Raw genomic sequence first — 18,401 nt, forward strand, 5'->3', positions numbered from 1 at the left:
ACATTTAGAGCGCATTTGGGAAAACTATGTTGCATAGTGTAATATATATTTTTGTGAATTTACTATATACCAGTATACGGTAATACGGTACAATTTCTGAATAAGTAATTTAACCAACAAACGAAATTGAACGGGAACTCACAGCAATTAACAATATACTTTTTATACAACTATTTGAATATCATCTCATAACGCGTTTTTAACATATTTTCAAAGATTTTCCGTTTTTTTTATTACAGCTTCTGGTTTTTATTATGTGTTATGTACATGCACACCATATATACATATAATAACGTACATACGTATCTACACTACATATATATACATATAATATAATATATATATATTGCAGGCAGGTGTGTCTCTCTTTGTGTGTGTCTGTGTTTAGGATCCAAAGAAAAATCCGGCTCAGTTTTTGTCTATAAAAATAAAAGAGCTTGCCCCATTAAATATGCAATAGCTTCCGAGCGTTATGTAAATTTTTTCTTGTTGTCAGCGCGTTTTTCCTAACTGTTTCATAGAGTTACATATGGAAAAACCATGCTTTAAGCTTATGAGGTTCTATTAAATACACTTTTGTGTGAGTTCTCGTAATCATATAAAGTTTATCCCATATTATATAGTCAATATGCTCGAAAATTGATTCCTTTCCTTGCTTTCCTTTTTATTTTATTACTATTATGTATTTGTGTCTGTTAAAAGCCGTTCGTAGGTTTACTTTAAAATGGACGTTTTATAGACAGATTAAGTAAATAGTTTGAGCAGAAAATAGCGGCAAGTGATTGAAGCATTCGGAGTAGGTACTAAAGGAGGTGCCACAAGATGTATATAAGATTTACATATGTGCTATAATCTAATTTTGACAATCATTTGAATTCTGGCAGTATTTATTGTATCGTATTTTGCATGTATATTAAATAAAAAGAACCCTCTAAAAACAAAAAGATCAATCTAAAAACAAATAGACAGAGGGAGAGAGTTTCAGCTTGAAATATTATAATTGATATGGTATATGGTGTAATATCGGAAATGAAGTAACAACCCCTTTAGTCTTACAATTCTAAATAATTTATGAGCTCAAAACTCCATCTCGCCACACTTCCTCACATCATATGCTAAACGAATGCAAAACACTCTTATAAAGGCTTCCAAATGCAAATATATCAAGAAATCTGATTTATCTGTTGCACAATATACATATGCAGATCAATCTATATGTGTGTGAATGTGTGTATATAGTATATCAGACAAATTGATATCGACTTTTGGTTTTGCTGGTTTGCTTGGCTTCGATGCACTTTTTATTCAATTTATATGACTCTCTTTCTTGTTTTGTCATGCAACATTTTGTTGCATTGCTCTGTTATAATTTTTACATTGGCTGTCATTTAGTTGATTTCAGTTACAGTTGCAACTTAAACAAATTATATCAACAATACAAATTGAATTCGAGGCAACAACTTTTAATATTAATGCTTAATAGTGTGATTACTTTAAATAGAGGGATTTGTATGGATTGTGTGTGTGTGTGTGTTTGTGTGTGTGGGCTTGTATATGTTTATATCCTGATTACATTTTACGTACAAAATAAAACTTAACTAAAGGGCACTATTGTTACTTGGTGTTGTTGTTGCTGCTGCTGTATTATGTGGGAGCTGCACTAGAGCTAAGCTTTGCTGCTGTTGTTGTATTCCTTGTTGTTATACACTTGGTGTTTTTTTGTTGTTGTTGTAGTTCTTGACCTTCGTTTCCATTTTTTTTTTAATTCGTGTGTTTAGTTAAGTTTTTGTAAATTTGTTTATGCTTCGCTTTATATCATTCAGTTGCATTTTGTATTTGTATTGTGTTTTTTTTACATTTACATACGTTTAAAAATTTTCTACTATATTTAATCACCATCTGCACGCATTCCACGCACCTCGCCTACCAGACGCGCCTTATCTAGCTCATCCTTGACCTGATCCTCAATAGCGCGAATGTCCTCCATTGTTAGACCGTACCAGCGATCAGTTGAACAGAAAACTTGGCTGCAATATGAATAAGAACAATTACTTATCACAATCGATTATAAATTTATCAAGTCTTCTGCTTACCGATGGAAGTTTGTGAAGAGGCGTCTCTCTGACTTTTGAATAAAGTTTTCTACTCTTGTCTGCAGACCGAACCATTTGAACTCGCACGTGACCAGCTTGTAGCAAGTCATAACGGGATCAACGCGCTTTCTCCAATCAGCACCCACCAGCGGACCACGCCCAGTTTTCTTTGACTGGTACCTGAAAAGGAGAAAGAATAACAAAGTAATTAAAGAAATCGACACATCAGTTTCAATTGTACAATTCGTATATTATTTTAATTCTATTATTTTTTTTTATCTCAACGAAACTTAAAAATAATCTTATAATCTACGCTTTTGTCTAATTTATGAAGTTAACTCTACATTTCTTGTCATTCGCTATAGTTTAGCGTCATTTTAGTTCAGCTTAATCATTTACTACATTTCTAGATTGCGTTCTAACTTACGTAGTTGGATCCTCTTCGGGCTTGTAGTCCGCGGGCAATATCGGATCATTGGCAATGTCGATGTGGACAACATCGCGGATTTTCAGCTTATCGGCCGTCAGTTCATGCACCTGTAATAATATGGATCGAGGACAGAATCGCCGTTATAGAACCCAATATCATGTGTGATAGATGTTAAATAGCACAATTAAAGCAACATTAAAACTAAATGAACTAAGTAGAGGTAAGATTAGCACATTTTTGGCAACCTAAAAGCGTGAGAATGAGATGAGAAATGTAGAAGCTATGCAAATATGCAAATAATAGTAAATACCCAAGAATCACTCACATTATTTACTTCACCAATATCGTTATCAAAATGAAGCGAATCGATATATATAATAAATTTATCTTGCATGTAGCCGGGATTCTAACAATTAACAGCCAAAAATAATATGCCAAATACCCGAAGGAAACGCACCCAAACAATTTTTAATTTAAAATTCCACAATCAAAAATCGAATTTGCAATATTTAATGAACGATTACGCATAAAGTTTTTGATAATTTTCGTAAAGATTATGTTTATTTTGTTTTTATATTAGTGTACGTAATGGAAGAAATAGAAAAAACAAAACCACAAATTAGTTAAATACTGTAATTAAATTTTACTTACATTTTCGGAATCTCCCGCATCTCCCACGTGCAACGTGTCAATGATTATTTTGAATGCTTCTTTCATGAATTTGGGATTCTAGAAGAGTGCGCATTACATCCATTCAGTTATATAACAATTCTACATATATTACTGACTAAAGTGTATATATAGATAAAATAAATATATCTTAATTTAATGCCGATCAGAGCATTTGTCATCAAGTTAGACTGAGAAATTACTAAATAATAAATAACTTGCAAAAAAAAAAAAGAAAATAAAACAAAAAACAATTTTCATTAAAGATAAATAAGTTTTTGACACCTATTTTCGAAAATTATTAACTCAATTTACTAACTGCATATACGATAGATATAAATCCACATATATAAAAATTGAAAAATCAGCTGAGCCAAAGTGCCAACACAAAAGAGGAATTCCCTTTAAGGCACTCAATATCAAATGAAAGGAATTCAATTTGATATAAGCGGATTGTGAGTCGTTTAACCAATTTGTACAGTTAAAACTTTGCCGGTTTATACAAACAATTTCAAGAGCTGATTACGTTGTATTTTTTTTTTTTACACAAACAAAAAACGAAACTTTTCGCCCTCTACATACATATACGTATATATTTACCGTAATAATCGTTCGACAATAAGGATAAGCATTCCATGCCTCCTCGTGTATCTCCAATGAGCCCTTGGGCGCCAATAGTCTTATGTACGATGGAACTTTTGATTGCAGATGGTAGATCTTATATGTATACTGACCGGAATTGTATTTGCCGCCTGTGAAACAAAAGAAAGAAAAACATGAAAACAGCAAATAAATGACGAAAGTGTCGTTTGCTTTAAATAGCTGCTTACCCAACAATGGATAATTTTCGAAGGGTTCATTTTTTAATACCTCAATGCCCTCGCCACCACCCGTGTTCTCCTTTGACGCCTCTGCAACCGAGAATAATTGTGCTACTTGATACTATGGAAGGAGCGGGAAGAAGAGAAACAAAGTGAAAGAATGAAATAATTATTAAAAGCAAAAGGAATAAAGAATTCAATCCCACATACCTCTTCCACGGTTAATGGCAAAGTCACGCGGCTGCAATGAGAAACAGATAGAAAGGGAGAGAGCGGATAAGAGAGTGTGTGTTAAACAAATATAAAGGGTATTTTTAATTAATTAATTTTAATATGTGCTTAAATTTTTAATTAAATGTACGTTGCGTGCGCTCAAAAGTTTTGCCGGTCTGGAAAATTCATTTTCAAAAACAACCTAAAAGTATGCTACACTATAAAGTTCAAATAAGCGAGTGTGAGCACTACAGAGGCTGAGGCTAAGGGATGCGCGGGGGAGACTGCTCTGGTCTGCCCACAACATAATTGCGACGGCCTTGAAACTTTTTCACACTGGCTTTTCTTTGTTGCGGTTTTTCTGGCATAACCCAAACTGAACAAATTTACTAGAGTAAATGCAAAATTAACGTAAGCTTGGTTCCCTTAAAGTGTGTATAGCTTAAAAAAAGGGTTTAATATTTATCGATTTAGATTTTTATAGATTTATCGAAACCTTATCCATATTACTTTGTGATTTATTGCTAGAAATTAAAGCGTTGGCAATTTTTAGAAAAGGAAACTCGCGAAAAAAATGAGTGGACAGAAGTTTTCATTAATTTCACAAAAAGGAAGAAAAGAAATTGTCTCCATAATAAATATTTAAATAACATATACAAAAAAATACAAAAAATGAGAATTTGTTAAGAAAGTTGTCCGTGACGTCATCTTTTTGATGCAGCCGTAAACCTGGCCAAGGTGCCAAACTTAACTCATAAAACAGAGCAGTTAAGTTTCTCATTTAGCCACGGTTTACGAGCTGTTGCCGTCGCGTTGACACATTTTTGTAGTTGTTGTCAATATCAAGCTGAGGCAAACACAAAGCAGCAACAAAATAAGAATTAAGAACAATGAGATTTTCCAGCTTGTTGGCAGGAACTGTGGCACCTCTGACTGATGCTGCTACTGCCGTTTTAGAGGCGACTTTCCGTAGCAATTAACCTTTTGCCATTGTTGACACGTTTAATGACGTGTTGCTAATTGCTTGCCTAATGCCACACGGAATCTTGTGGGCGTGGCCCTGTCTTATTGGAATCAGGGACCCATGGACTGACTTACGGACTCACTTAACCTCTGCCTCTGTCTCGGCCCCAAAAAGTTGAATCAGCAACTGCAAGTTAATCAAGGTTAAAGTTGAGGCAACTCAACACCTCTGGAAAACCCCACCAAGGCACGGTTGATCAGTTGCTTAGCAGTCATGCCCTTGGTTGAAAGTGGGCGTGGCAATTTATTCACAAATTATTTACACCTAATTTGGTGTGCAAAACGTTTAATCCTTAAGCACTGAAATATGAGATAGATAAGAAGATTAAACTCTTCAGCTGACCCGATTATCAAGAGTCTTAATTTATTTGCACTGTTGCTGCAAATTAAGTTTGTTATTGTTTAGGCCAATCTGCAATTTAAACTCTGAATAACTAAAACAACAATTTATTAAACCAAATATATATTTAACAATTTAGTCGAAATGGTAAGAAAACTTTTTTAAATCTGTTGAAAATTTAAACAATTTTCTTCACAATTTCTCCCATTTGCAAACAATTTCAGGAAAACTTTTTGCCTATTTAAATAAATGGAAGAAACTTAAAGTGAAATTTTGCGTTTCGCTTGTCAGTTTATTCAGCTGCCGTTGAATCAATTCAAATTACAAAAGTTTCTGATAAAGTAAATTGCTCATAAAGTATGTTCTCTCTCACTACGCATAAAATAACAAATAGAGCACAACACAGCAAACATGGACAACATGGACTGAGATAAATGACTGCGGCAAATAAGATAAGTAAATAAGTTTTTTGGAGCAGGGTTCAAACTAACTGGGTCAAAAATCAAATGGCGACAGATCAAACGAAATGTGTCTGGTAAAGCGAAACGTTGACAAAGAATAAGAAGCTAAAATATAGTATGTAATACCATCAAGAAATTATGCAGAAAGACTCAACCAAAAAGTTGTCATAGGAAAGTTGATAAAAATAAAGGCAAGTGGGAAGCACTTTGAAAATTGCCACGTTATGCTTGAGCTGTCGTGAGAAAAAGACAAGACAAGGGGGGTAAATGTCAAGAGAGTAACGAAAAATAATACAAACAAATATTGAAGCACTCTTATTGAGAGACCCGAGCAAAAGTCCACACACTCTTTCTGGGACACAAGAGCAATCCATTGAGTAGAAATGCCCAAACACACATACAAGGGGAATGGCATTGTCTTTGTTGTCATAATTGAAAATGGAAAGTGAATATGTGGTTTAGTATATGAGTGTGTGTGTGTGTATATATGTTTATATGTGTCTGTTGGCCAGATGAGACACGCTTGGCCAAGGCTCATCTCTTGCTGGGGGCGTGGATTCCGCTTGAATGAGATCTAGAGATTGGCCTAATAGCATTTACGAAGGTCATAAACATTAATACCCTGTTTTTTTAGGCACTCGAATTACAATATGATTGTTAGCAATTTAAGTTATAATTTAGAGCTGTTACTGTACTCATGAGAAACTAATCGATCTGGCTTGCTTTTTGGCAACATCATGCCATATTTATTATCAGATATAATAATCTACACAGGATATGGTGCCTTATTAAGCAATTTGGTCATTTTAACCGATTAGAAACTACTCTTTAACTGGACCTAAAGCTTTGCTTATGTAAAACTTAAGCACAATCACACAAATTTATTTTTAAATAAAATATGCATAGGAAAGAAAATAATTAAGAAAAATACTTTCATAGATAAAAACTTCCCAATTTTATATTCCTATTTGTATTTACTTATTTCTCTTTCAATATCTTTCATTAACTGTGTGTTAAAAAAATTGATTTTCTATTCTAATTTTTTAATTCTAGTTCAAACTAACTCTTAACCGAATTTATTATACCAATTCTTTTCAAAGCGTTATTTGTAATGGTTTCTTTTAATGACCGTCCAAAGCTGTTAGTTGTCTTATCTAATCAGTACTAGGTACAAAAATAACTATACATATGTATTTCTGTCTGCAACGGTAAGAAAACAAGAAAATTTACTAAAATTACACAACTCGAATGGCGCGTGTGCCATTTCCGAATTCGTTTCATGAGCAGAAATGTTCAGATACTGAGATTTATCATAATTTTTAGCAAAACGAATCCAATTGTTAAAGTTTTGCAACTTTCACGCGATCTACAAGTACAATCTATGCACGTGGACGTAGTAATAGCATCGATTTTGTTCAGGCGCATTTTCCTATCTGATCAGCGGCTGTACAAAGGTCTATATAAAAATGGCTATTCATGTGCTCAACTATGACGCAATGACAGTAGGTGAAAGTACAATAATTAACAAGTATGGCAAGTTAAACGCTTCCTAAAACAAGTTTTATGTCTGCTTAGTTGAGCGATCAACGTTGACCTTAAATAATTTAATACTATGTATATTAGTCTCTGATAAAGCATGAATTATCCAATTGGAAGTACACGACTTAAAACTACCCTATAGGTCATATGTTAAAAATGCAATTCTTATACATTTAGTTTGATTTGCGAATGCTGATGTGATTTGTCAAATTAATATTCATATTAAGTTAAAAAAAAGGTGATATTGATTAAAATTAATTAATTAATATGGCATTATTTTAAATTTGATCAATTATGCATTAAAAATTAATATTAAAATACTTGAAACTGTATAAAATTTAAACTTGACTGTTGTTGCTGTTAAGACATATATGTGTACAATATAGTACCTTTATATGGAACTAAGATACTCATTTAAAATCTTTAGGTTACAGGGCACGAAAAAGCAACGCCAAATGGTTGCATATATCACAATAAAAATAATTGTATAGCTATAGCCGTAATTATTTATACGAAATACAATTTAAAACTAGTATAAACAAACAAACATATAATTGGGAATGTAAGTGTGTATATATCATACAACAGCTTGAATCCCGTTGTAGCATTTGCCTTTGTTGTTGTGGTTGTTGTTGTCTCGCTAGTGTGGAAATTATAAAAATTTCAACGCCATTGTTAAATGATGCAAAAAGTGCGCCTACTGTTGAACACATAAACATTTAAATGCCCATGGGCAATGGTATAAAACAAATATCGTAAAAAATCAACAACAACCTCAATATATTATTGTTTAATTTAAGCGACAGGTCTCCATTCGCACTGGACAGTAATTAATTCATGATGTGTGCTTAAAATTTGTTTGCCTCAAATTGGTCGCTTTCAACTTTTCATTCTGTTGACAGTATTTCATTCACATTCGCGATAACAAATACAATAAAACGGCAAACAATATATCGCTTACTATGCAAACAACAACCACTCTTAACTGCATATCCCTCTTCCTACTTGATTACACCCTTTGGCTGTGGCTGTGACCACAACATTTCGTTATCGACAGCTACTTATTTATTGTTGACCCGCGTTTTGTGGTTTTTTAAATTTGTTTAGGTTTTATTATTTATTCTATATACCTTTTATACCATTTCTTATGAATGCACATATTGTTTTTAACTTTTTCTACCTCTGTCAACATTTAACTTTAATTTAACACAATAATAACAATTGAGAACAATGTTGGATAACAGCAATTGGGTTACATGTCGAGTTTTAAATTAAATTTCCTTATTTTAAGTTCATGTTCATGATATGTTAATACCGTGTGTAATTGTGGCACATCGATTTATTCACAATTTATTGCAAGGTGGCAACGTAAGTTTGATTTATGGACAATGAATATTGCAAGCTGGCAGCTTAGCTTGCTTAATTATTTAAAGCGGACTAAACATGATTTAAGTGATTGAAAAAAACAACTCTAAGGTCTCAGTAGCAGCCGTAACTCACACATCTTTCTAGTTGAAATTGGTTAAAAACAATTTCGGAAGTAAAGTTAATGTTTACTAAACAGCAAAAATGGATTTGCTAATTGTGATTAGCAAGTCTATGTGAAAGCTTTCATCTAAAATACGTTAAAGTTATACTAATTCTAGGGTACAAATGACAGCTGTTAAACGTAATGTTTTTTAATTTGCCGCACAAAGTCAAATCAACTAAAATATAATAATTTTTATTTTTGGCAATTTCCGCTCATAAAAGAAAAATGTCAAATCACGGGGAGATGACCGGAGACTTGGCCAACGTGAGCAACCTGCAAATGTCAAAATTAAATCACGTCTGTCGGATGCGTCAACTGAGCGCATGCATCTGATTAAAAGGTATATATTTACATATTCAATGAGAGAGATCATAGGCTTTTAACTCTAAGCTAAGTAATTGAACATTAAAATCCAATAAGTAATTCTTGAAAAAGCCCTTGGCAAATGAATTGTTCACTTATCAGGTCAATTGCAGGCACAATGGTGTGATAGTGACAGTAAAATAAACACACATCCGTGGTACAAAAAACACGTCGCGATGATGGCGTTATCAATATTGCCAACTTGTTTGATTAAAATGCTGCTGCTGATAACGCAGCTGGAAAATCGCCGCGCGAAGTTGCATAAAAAGTATGGCCGAAAATGACAGGAGAGCGAGAATGAAACAGACAGAGAGCCAGAGGGAGCAAGAAAGGCGATAAAGACAGAGAGAGGACAGCTGTCAGACAGATGAGTCACGCCAAAAAACATTGTAAGCTTCAGACTCTCCCTTAGCCACAGCGACAAAAAAGAAATGAAATAAAATAAAATAAAAACCAGCAGAATATTGGTAACGTGGCAGAGGTGCTTTTTTACGAATTTTGCGAACGCATGCAAATTTAATTTTTTGTTGTTCGTTTCTTTGAATATAAATGGGCAACATCCGCTGTTTGATAATAACGTAAATAACTTATAATATATTAGATAAATTTATATAGACTTTGTCTTTGTTGGCACTCGTTACGTCATCTGTGAAGTCATGTAAACAACAACAAATAAGCAATTGCTGGATGAAAGCGAAATGAATAATGCTCCTCGCATTGAAGATAAAGCAAAAGTTTTTGAGACAACCGTGATGATAATAAAGCTAAAGTAGAAAGTTAATAATTTAAAGCAATTGCAAAGCAGTTGGCAACGCGGTTCAAGTAACTGTAACAAATACAAGTACAACGTTAACGAGTATGGGAGAGAACGAGAAAGAGAGCAGCGCGAGAGCGACGCGTCGCATCTGAGGACAAATGAGCGTAAAATCGATTTGTCACAATCAGCGGCTTGTACACGTTTTGCACCTCAGTTGGCAACAAATTGCGAATCATTTATTAAACAATCAAATACTTACAATTCCTTGATCTGCATTTTTTCCGAATATATTGCTACGTTGATTTACTGTTGTCGGGCGGCAAACACAGCGTAACGATTGGAAGCGAGTCCGTGCAAGGAGAGAGTGAAAGAGAGAGGGAAAATTTGGATTTAGATTTCTTTGAATTTTAATGTGTTGCACTTGAATGCAACCTTCACACACGCGATCGCGGGGGAGGATGCACTTTATTGCGTCGATTTTTCAATGACAGTGGAAAAAATAGATTCGATTTAGTCTTCACACATTCCTTTTACAAAATATTTTTATGTATAATTGCAACGGCGGTCTTTGACTGCCCACTTTTTATGTAGTTTCTTTTCTTTTTGTTGCATGTCGGCAAAAAGCACGAGTCATACGCACACTCACACGCACACCCGCTCTCAAATACAAACACGCTTTGACATACACACACTCAAATACTTCTTCCGCCAACTACAATTTGTACACGTACAACTTCTATTGCTAATTGTAGCTGCCTGCCGTTTTGTTTACTCGCGGTAACGCTTTTCGTATTCAGTTTCAGCAGTAATAGTAATTGATTTTTGTACACGACAACGAGAAGCAGTGTCACCGAACCACTGTTGCCAACTGTTTATAGAAAATATAGCTGTTTCTGGCTGGAAAGCATCTGAAAAATAGCTGAAATTGCGAGACGACACAGCTGATTTACAAATGTAGTAGCAGTGCTGCAAACTTGTTTTTTAAGCATGTCGCAAATAAAAACGCGTTGGCAGGCTTGGGTCATTTTGTGATCAATTTCTAAAATGAGCTTAAACATGAAACAAAAATTCAGAATACCTTTTTTTGGAAATGAACTATATGTTTAAGGAAAAAAAATCAAACCAGATCGTAAATTTTTACTGGAGTGGAAACAATGACGTTGCGGCGAAAAACAACGCTGAACGAACTGTCTTGGGAACTACGATAGTCAGTGAACTAAATGACCTACAATCTGGGATTTAGTTCGTTCGATCAATTTAGGGATTAGTTCAATAGAACTTAATCCGAACGGCTCGATACAACTCTAGTTCTTAGTTCTCGAATTTGTTGCACGTGTAAAACGCAAATAACACAAATATTGTTAAAAACAAAAGTGGCAGAACAAAATGGGAAAATTAAATGTTACGGTACTGCGTTACCTCACGAAAGAGGACTTTCGTGTGCTGACAGCCATAGAAATGGGAATGAAGAATCACGAACTTGTGCCAGGTCCACTGGCCGCTGCCATTGCCAACCTTAAAACTGGCGGAGTGCACAAATTGCTGAAGGAGCTGTGCAAGCACAAACTTCTATCCTACGAGCGTGGCAAGAAGTGTAGGTTGAATATGTGACTCTTGATATGCATTTGCTGACAGCTGTCTCTTTTTTCCAGATGATGGTTATCGTTTAACTAACACAGGCTATGATTACCTTGCACTCAAGTCCCTCACACTACGCGGTTCTGTTAGCTCATTTGGAAATCAGATTGGAATTGGCAAGGAGTCAAACATCTATGTTGTTGCCGACGAGGATGGCACGCCCATTTGCCTAAAGCTGCATCGTCTGGGACGCACCTGTTTCCGCAATGTCAAATCAAAACGTGATTATCATGGACGCCGGCATAAAGCCTCCTGGCTGTACCTGTCGCGAATCTCTGCGACACGCGAGTTTGCTTACATGTCAGCTTTGTATGATCGCGGCTTTCCCGTGCCCAAGCCCATAGACTTCAATCGCCACTGTGTGCTTATGGATCTGGTAAACGGCTGGCCAATGTGAGTACCTAATGAAACCAAATTATTTCAGTTTATACTGACATCCATGCATTTTAGGACCCAAGTGCATGAGCTGTTGGATGTGCCCCAGGTCTATGATGACCTTATGAATCTCATTGTTCGCCTGGGTAATTCTGGCGTTATTCACGGCGATTTCAATGAGTTTAATTTGATGCTCACTGACGAGGGCAAACCCATACTGATCGATTTCCCACAAATGATGTCCACCTCCCACGAGAATGCCGAATTGTAAGTAAATAGCAAGCTTTACACATTCAATTTCTCATCTTTCAATCATCAATAGCTTTTTTGAGCGCGACGTGACCTGTGTACGTGAGATGTTCCGTCGTAAGTTTGGGTATGAGAGCGAGGATTACCCCAAATTCAGTGATCTTGTGCGAGAAGATGATTTGGACGCTGAGGTGCACTGTACTGGCTATGGATTCACCAAGGAAATGGAACAAGAACTGCTTCAAGAATATGGTATGGTCGAACCCGACGAGCAGCTGGAAGAAGAGGACGACGAACTGACAGTGAATGATGAGCCTCCAACTTTAGTGCCCGCTGCAACAGCCGAAATTGACGAGTGCCGCAGGCAGTTGGAGAACGAGGTTACCTACAGTGAGACCAAAGTCACACAGAAATCAGATGAAGCTATTAGGCGTTACATTGAATCATGCACACAATACTTGGGCAATTTGACCGTCGGTCCTGAGGTCTCGGATCAAACGTTAGCTGCAGCACCAAAAATTATAGAGTCGTTGCCAGCTAATACTTCCCCAGACGAAGTTATTAAAGAGAAATCTATCGAATCTGTTGCTACTACAACAGAAGGTCCTCAAGAAACTGAGGATGCACACTCCATCAGTTCCAATGACTTGGAAACGGATGACATGCCGGAACTAGCCGGTCTTGATCCTAATTCACGCGAATATCGCCTTAAGATGGTGAAACAGCTGCTCAACGATGCACGCAGTCAACGTTCTTACTCCACAACAGCCAGTACTATAGCTCCTTCTGTGATCACCGATCGCATACGCCGCAACATGGACTTGCGGGAGAAGCGTGAACAACGCAAGCGTTGTGTTGTCAAGGGAGAGGCAAGTGCCGTGCACCGTCATCGTAAGGAAAACACGGATGTGGTGAAAGAGTACGCTGGCTGGGATTTCTAATTAAGTTTTTGAAAATGGATTAGCTCTAGTGTATATAATCGCCTATGTAATTTGCATATTATTTTAATCATAAAATAACTACATTTATTTTTTAATAAATGTACTGTTAAAGAAATACTGAAATATTAACAGGTTTTTCCACAAATTGTAGTTTTATAGAGATTTGTTATAAAGCAAAGATAAAAGAGCGATCGCAAAATGTTTACGTTAAAGTAAGAGTGTGCAGATACCATTCATTTTAACATATTTTACATATTCCGAACTGAGTCAAGGGTAAATATAAAAAATAAGGACAGTGATGAAAAAAAATGAATTTTTAAATTTTGATGCTATATCACAATGTAGACCAAATAGTGAAATCGGTAAAGATAAATTTCTAAGCACACTTATATCTATTATATTCATTATTTTTTGTAATTATTTTTTTACTTTTTGCTATTTTACTTCATACAGCTTTTTTCATGATATGATGAAATTAGTTTATGATCGGAATTAGTTATCTTTTAGTTTATCTTCCATAAAAATTGAATGAATTGCAAAATTTTATTTTGATGACGCCACAAATTTTAAAATTATTATGGCCAGTCAGTACAATAGCGTCTCTGTGATCACAGCTCAAATCGAATGTGGTAAAATATAGCCGGCTAGGATTTTAAAATAATTTCTCCACAATGAGCTTCAATGTTTATTATCATGTATTAATCTATTCATAGGCTCGGAAATAATGTAGCTTGTGTGGAATAATTTCAATATTTATGTAGTAATGTTAGCCTTACAAAATTTTTAATCCACGGAATTTGACTATCATTTAAACTCATTCAAATTGACTTTTCCGGCTCAAACACAAATTAGTATGGAAAGTGCAAATCAAAAAAGAAACACTAAAATTCTTAATTTAAAGTTAATTGTAGAGGTTTGAGGTGCTTACAAACGTTTGTATTCTTTTTGCAAACAACGTGAGACGTTGTTTAAAATCCATAATAAAAAACAAACGCCACGTACGCGTTAAGAGATCTGACGACATCTCGGATTAGATTAATTGAGGCGTCGTGCTCACTAGGCTGTAATCTGCCTACATAATCACATATAAACGGATAATAGAATCTAAATAAAAGTAAGTTTTTTATAGGGACAGAAAGGCGTTCAGCTTATTCCTTATCGCCCAACCTTAACTTTATAAAAGACGAGAAAATGCGGATACGGCGCAATAGTGTGCGGAATTCGAAGATATCAAGTTAAAACTAAGATCCAGAGATCAGTTCTATTATGCCAGAGCAAATCGTAAATAAGTTCCATGTGGCGCCCGTTTGGTTGAACCGAGATTACGTGGAGAAGAAGTTACGCGTGTATTTTAAGGATGCGAAACTGGAGCTAGAGCAACTGCAGATACAACCAGCAACTGCTAACGGGGAGAACTATGCCAGTGTGATGACACGCATCAATGTCGAGTATAAGGACAAAGATCTGGTACATCATAATGCCACATTTCTTGTGAAGACTACATTTGCTGATAAGGATCCGGCAGCTCATCTCCTGGAACCATACGGTATCTATGTGCGTGAAATTAACATGTATGAGGAGGTGCTACCCAAGCTAGCCGAGATTCTCAGGCAGGAGATGGGTGATCCGAGAAAACTGTTTGCGGCCACAATAAATGTTGATCGGGAACGGGACTCGATTATGTTTGAGGATATGTCCTTGAAAAAGTACTATGTGGCAGATCGAATCAAGCAATTGGATCGGCAGCAGACTCAATTGGTGCTGGAAAAGCTGGCCGTGTTCCATGCCCTCGCAGCGCTGCTCAACGAAAAGCAACCTGGGATCTTTGCCAAGAAATACGATCGTTGCTTCTTTAATCAACACACCAGAGGGTACCAACCCATCATGCAGAATATGGTAAAAGCCTTGATCCGATCCTTGGAAGACGACGAGGAACTGCATCAACGCTATGCGGGAAAGCTCAAAGGAGTTGTCGAACACATTATGGAATACTGTGAACGAGCAATGGAAACAAAGAAGAACGATTTTGTTACTTTGTGTCACGGTGATTTATGGACAACGAACATGATGTTCAAAAATAATGATCATGGAAAGCCAGACAATGTCCTCTTCATTGATTTTCAGTTCAGCGTTTGGAGCTCTCCGGCTATTGATTTGCAATACTTTTTCCACACATCCCTGCAGGATGATATCTGCCATACCGAGATGGTTCACTTCTATCACCAGAAACTTGTGCAGGCCTTGAATAAGCTCAAGTTTAAGGGCCGCATACCAACTTTATTTGATTTTCAACAACAATATCAGTCGCGTGCTTTCTATGGTGAGTAATTGATCTTCCCCTGATCATTGTTGTGTTCTTTTTTATAAATTTCTTTCTTATCTCTCTCTCCGTTTTTTAAATATTTTTTTTAGCTATCTTTGCAGGCTTTTGTTTCTTGCCCTCGATGTTGCACTCCGGAAAAGAAGAGTTTTCCATTGCAAGGGCAATGTCCCATTCAAAAATCGATGCAGATTTCAGAGCGAAACTTTATAAAACTGAAATAATGCGATCGAAATTGAAGAAATTTTTGCCAAAGTTCGATCACAAGGGTTTGTTAGATGATATGTAATTCTGTGATAAAAACATAACTAATAAAGTAAAACATTAATTTATCTATTAAAGTTTATTTTAAATTCACTCGTTTTTTGTTTTCATTATGTTTTAAATCATAGGAAAATGGGACTGGTTTTTTCCTTTATTTATTTTTAGGAGAAACTAATTTTTGAGAATTTTAAAATATTTTAATCCAGGATTGTGAATAATGGTTTGTATTTATCAATGCTATGAATAAATCTGTGCGGAAAGTTACCATCTTAGTGAAATTAAGGTACATGTTATTACGATATATACTTCATTGGTTATAAACGTGTATTATATCTATCAACTCATATATAAATATTTATGAACTTAATCAGTTAATCGTAAAATGTAGCACAATTTGTGCTGCTTTCGTCACTAGCGCTGACTACCGTTCGCAATGATAGATTTTCTGCCAATTTATTATTCTTTCACGTTTTTATTTATTTATACTGAGTAAAAATATTGTCAAGGCAAAACATATTCCCATTTATTACTTTATCATTCAAATATTATTTATTAAACACAAAACTACATGTGTGGGAGTAAACATAACTTCGTTATAAGTATTTATACTACAAGTTATAGAAAAAAAAGTAAGTACTAATCTCAATCCTGCACATCGAGGAGACCACACTGATTATAAATAGGCAGCCAGTGCTTTAAAATTTCCCTAAGTTTCTTATTGTTATAAGTTGTTTTCTTAAAATTACGACTCCGTTCGTCATCTAACATCAGAGCATTAAAATCGGCGTCAGCATTCTGATCGTTGAGCATTATAGCCTGAGAGGTGAGGGATACAGCCACGGCTATAAGTTGGATAGATTATTCATTTAATCATTTTGTTTTTCAACTCAATCGATCAATGTACTCACCCATAAATTTGCCCTTTTCCAACTGCAACCACAACTGTCGGAGCGTGGGAATGTAGCCGGCAAAGTCCAATGCTCGCAGGGTGTCGACCAGTATACCATGATAATACTGGATTAATGCATCCTGTTGCGTAATGCGCACTTCTGGCTGCAGAGAGGTGGAGAAGAAATAATGGAGATCCACGGCCGGAGAGGCCCAAGCAGAGAACTGAAAGTCAATCAGTAGCATGTCCAGCGGATTGTGTTCAGTTTTTGGTCTTAGCATTATATTATTGACCCACAGATCACCATGGGTTAAGGTATTGAAATCACCCGGTTGAGGATCGTAAACCCGCTCAGTGTATTCCATAATCAACTTTTGTAGACGTTTTAGTTTTTCCTCATAGACATTGCCAAGTTCCGGACACTCTCCGGCAAACTGAGCAGCCATTTCCATATAACTTTCAAACATTGGTGAAAATCCACGCGAATGACGATTGAAAATGCCATGATCTAGTTTTGTGAGAAAACCTGGCTGGCGCTCATTAAGCACCGCAGCAGCAGCATGCATCTTGGCCAGCTTCCTCAACGTCAGCTTGGTGTATTCCAGATCGAAGCCGGTCAAGCGATCGCCGATAATGTACTGGGACACGGCGAGATCCTCAAAGATGATCGCCGAATGCTCGTAGTCCACGTGAAGTGTCTTCGCGAATATCTTCTCCGACTGATCTGTGTCTTCTAAGAGGACAGTCAGCTTCGGCAGGATCTTATCGTACATCACCATTTCGGTGGTGCTCGCTTGGTAGCTAGCAAAGATGCTCGATATGAAAGGATCATTCTCATATGTTGTTTTCACGATGAAAAACTCGGTTTCAGGCACTTTAGCACCACTGCGAAGATAATCCACCTTAATCCTGGTCATAATGCTGGCGTAATTATCACCCTTAGCCGTTGCAGGCTTGATACTCAAATCGTTTACATTGAGATTCTCATCCTTTTTATACTGACGCAGAATATTCTCTACATAGGACACAGTTAACCACTGTGGTGCAGGATGAAAATCGTCATCTTGGTTGCTGTTCCGTATCTCTCCCATGACTGAGTGATTCTGTGTCAACGATTCAAACAGCGCTCGCTATTTATAAGAAATCTGACTTGGTGATCCTAAGATACACGTATCATTTACCCACCTACGTAATACATAATGTACGGTTGCCATAAAATAGCTTGATTTTTACAATTGTCGTACTTTTGTCTCGCTTTACGTATAATCCATTTGAATTTGTCGACGGTAAGCTGTATTCGAGGGCAGTACAAAAAGAATGATTTACAATTTTTTTTTTTTTTCATTTTTAATACCGAAATTAAACTGAAATTAGTTTTCTTTAGAAAATTAAATATTTTTTCAACCACCATCGCCAAGATTCGATATGGTAAGTGTACAACCTTGTAATTTTCGAAAATTCAAAATTTTAAAAATCAAATTATTA

The 18,401-nt window shown here is 35.9% G+C and overlaps 4 protein-coding genes and 1 long non-coding RNA gene across 7 annotated transcripts; 3 read left to right on the forward strand and 2 right to left on the reverse strand.

Annotated features, from left to right (window-relative positions):
• Positions 1-1,269: 1,269 nt before the first annotated feature.
• On the reverse strand, positions 1,270-11,132 carry LOC117790726 (phosphatidylinositol transfer protein alpha isoform). 2 transcript variants are annotated; one of them, XM_034630269.1, is made up of 9 exons: positions 10,972-11,132; positions 10,500-10,546; positions 4,224-4,254; positions 4,023-4,134; positions 3,793-3,944; positions 2,849-2,929; positions 2,521-2,630; positions 2,094-2,273; positions 1,270-2,027 (listed from the first exon to the last, which is right to left on the reverse strand). In XM_034630269.1, the coding sequence occupies exons 2-9, from the start codon at positions 10,514-10,516 to the stop codon at positions 1,889-1,891; spliced, it is 822 nt and encodes a 273-aa protein (XP_034486160.1). In that variant the 5' UTR covers positions 10,517-10,546; positions 10,972-11,132; the 3' UTR covers positions 1,270-1,888. The 2 variants fall into 2 exon arrangements, with proteins under 2 accessions (XP_034486160.1, XP_034486161.1); XM_034630270.1 differs by lacking the exon at positions 2,849-2,929 and adding an exon at positions 3,175-3,252.
• LOC117790727 lies at positions 9,285-10,501 on the forward strand. 2 transcript variants are annotated; one of them, XR_004617999.1, is made up of 2 exons: positions 9,285-9,460; positions 9,556-10,501. It is a non-coding gene; the product is annotated as an uncharacterized LOC117790727 (long non-coding RNA). The 2 variants fall into 2 exon arrangements; XR_004618000.1 differs by having other exon boundaries at positions 9,586-10,501.
• A 409-nt stretch (positions 11,133-11,541) lies between the features above and the next one.
• On the forward strand, positions 11,542-13,566 carry LOC117790719 (serine/threonine-protein kinase RIO2). The gene is made up of 4 exons (XM_034630260.1): positions 11,542-11,834; positions 11,893-12,271; positions 12,329-12,520; positions 12,576-13,566. The coding sequence occupies exons 1-4, from the start codon at positions 11,627-11,629 to the stop codon at positions 13,441-13,443; spliced, it is 1,647 nt and encodes a 548-aa protein (XP_034486151.1). The 5' UTR covers positions 11,542-11,626; the 3' UTR covers positions 13,444-13,566.
• Positions 13,567-14,640: 1,074 nt separating this feature from the next.
• On the forward strand, positions 14,641-16,108 carry LOC117790723. Its single transcript, XM_034630264.1, has 2 exons — positions 14,641-15,763; positions 15,856-16,108. Exons 1-2 carry the CDS (start codon positions 14,710-14,712, stop codon positions 16,050-16,052), a joined length of 1,251 nt encoding a protein of 416 aa, XP_034486155.1. The 5' UTR covers positions 14,641-14,709; the 3' UTR covers positions 16,053-16,108.
• Positions 16,109-16,549: 441 nt separating this feature from the next.
• LOC117790722 lies at positions 16,550-18,015 on the reverse strand. The gene is made up of 2 exons (XM_034630263.1): positions 16,936-18,015; positions 16,550-16,869 (listed from the first exon to the last, which is right to left on the reverse strand). Exons 1-2 carry the CDS (start codon positions 18,005-18,007, stop codon positions 16,670-16,672), a joined length of 1,272 nt encoding a protein of 423 aa, XP_034486154.1. The 5' UTR covers positions 18,008-18,015; the 3' UTR covers positions 16,550-16,669.
• Positions 18,016-18,401: the final 386 nt, after the last annotated feature.

The sequence above is a fragment of the Drosophila innubila genome, assembly GCF_004354385.1.
Source record: "Drosophila innubila isolate TH190305 chromosome 3R unlocalized genomic scaffold, UK_Dinn_1.0 2_E_3R, whole genome shotgun sequence".
Classification (NCBI taxonomy): Eukaryota; Metazoa; Arthropoda; class Insecta; order Diptera; family Drosophilidae; genus Drosophila; species Drosophila innubila.

What these genes read in the sequence shown, in the direction of transcription:
- LOC117790722 (XM_034630263.1), bottom strand. Translation starts at nt 18,007, where the DNA reads ATGGGAGAGATACGGAACAGCAACCAAGATGACGATTTTCATCCTGCA. An exon ending in GGAAAAGGGCAAATTTATGG is followed by an intron (nt 16,870 to 16,935) that starts GTGAGTACATTG and finishes TCCAACTTATAG; the next exon opens with CCGTGGCTGTATCCCTCACC.
- LOC117790719 (XM_034630260.1), top strand. Translation starts at nt 11,627, where the DNA reads ATGGGAAAATTAAATGTTACGGTACTGCGTTACCTCACGAAAGAGGAC. An exon ending in CTACGAGCGTGGCAAGAAGT is followed by an intron (nt 11,835 to 11,892) that starts GTAGGTTGAATA and finishes TCTTTTTTCCAG; the next exon opens with ATGATGGTTATCGTTTAACT. An exon ending in TCCCACGAGAATGCCGAATT is followed by an intron (nt 12,521 to 12,575) that starts GTAAGTAAATAG and finishes AATCATCAATAG; the next exon opens with CTTTTTTGAGCGCGACGTGA.
- LOC117790723 (XM_034630264.1), top strand. Translation starts at nt 14,710, where the DNA reads ATGCCAGAGCAAATCGTAAATAAGTTCCATGTGGCGCCCGTTTGGTTG. An exon ending in TCAGTCGCGTGCTTTCTATG is followed by an intron (nt 15,764 to 15,855) that starts GTGAGTAATTGA and finishes TATTTTTTTTAG; the next exon opens with CTATCTTTGCAGGCTTTTGT.
- LOC117790726 (XM_034630269.1), bottom strand. An exon ending in ATATTGGTGAAGTAAATAAT is followed by an intron (nt 2,631 to 2,848) that starts GTGAGTGATTCT and finishes ATATTATTACAG; the next exon opens with GTGCATGAACTGACGGCCGA. An exon ending in CCCGAAGAGGATCCAACTAC is followed by an intron (nt 2,274 to 2,520) that starts GTAAGTTAGAAC and finishes TCTCCTTTTCAG; the next exon opens with GTACCAGTCAAAGAAAACTG.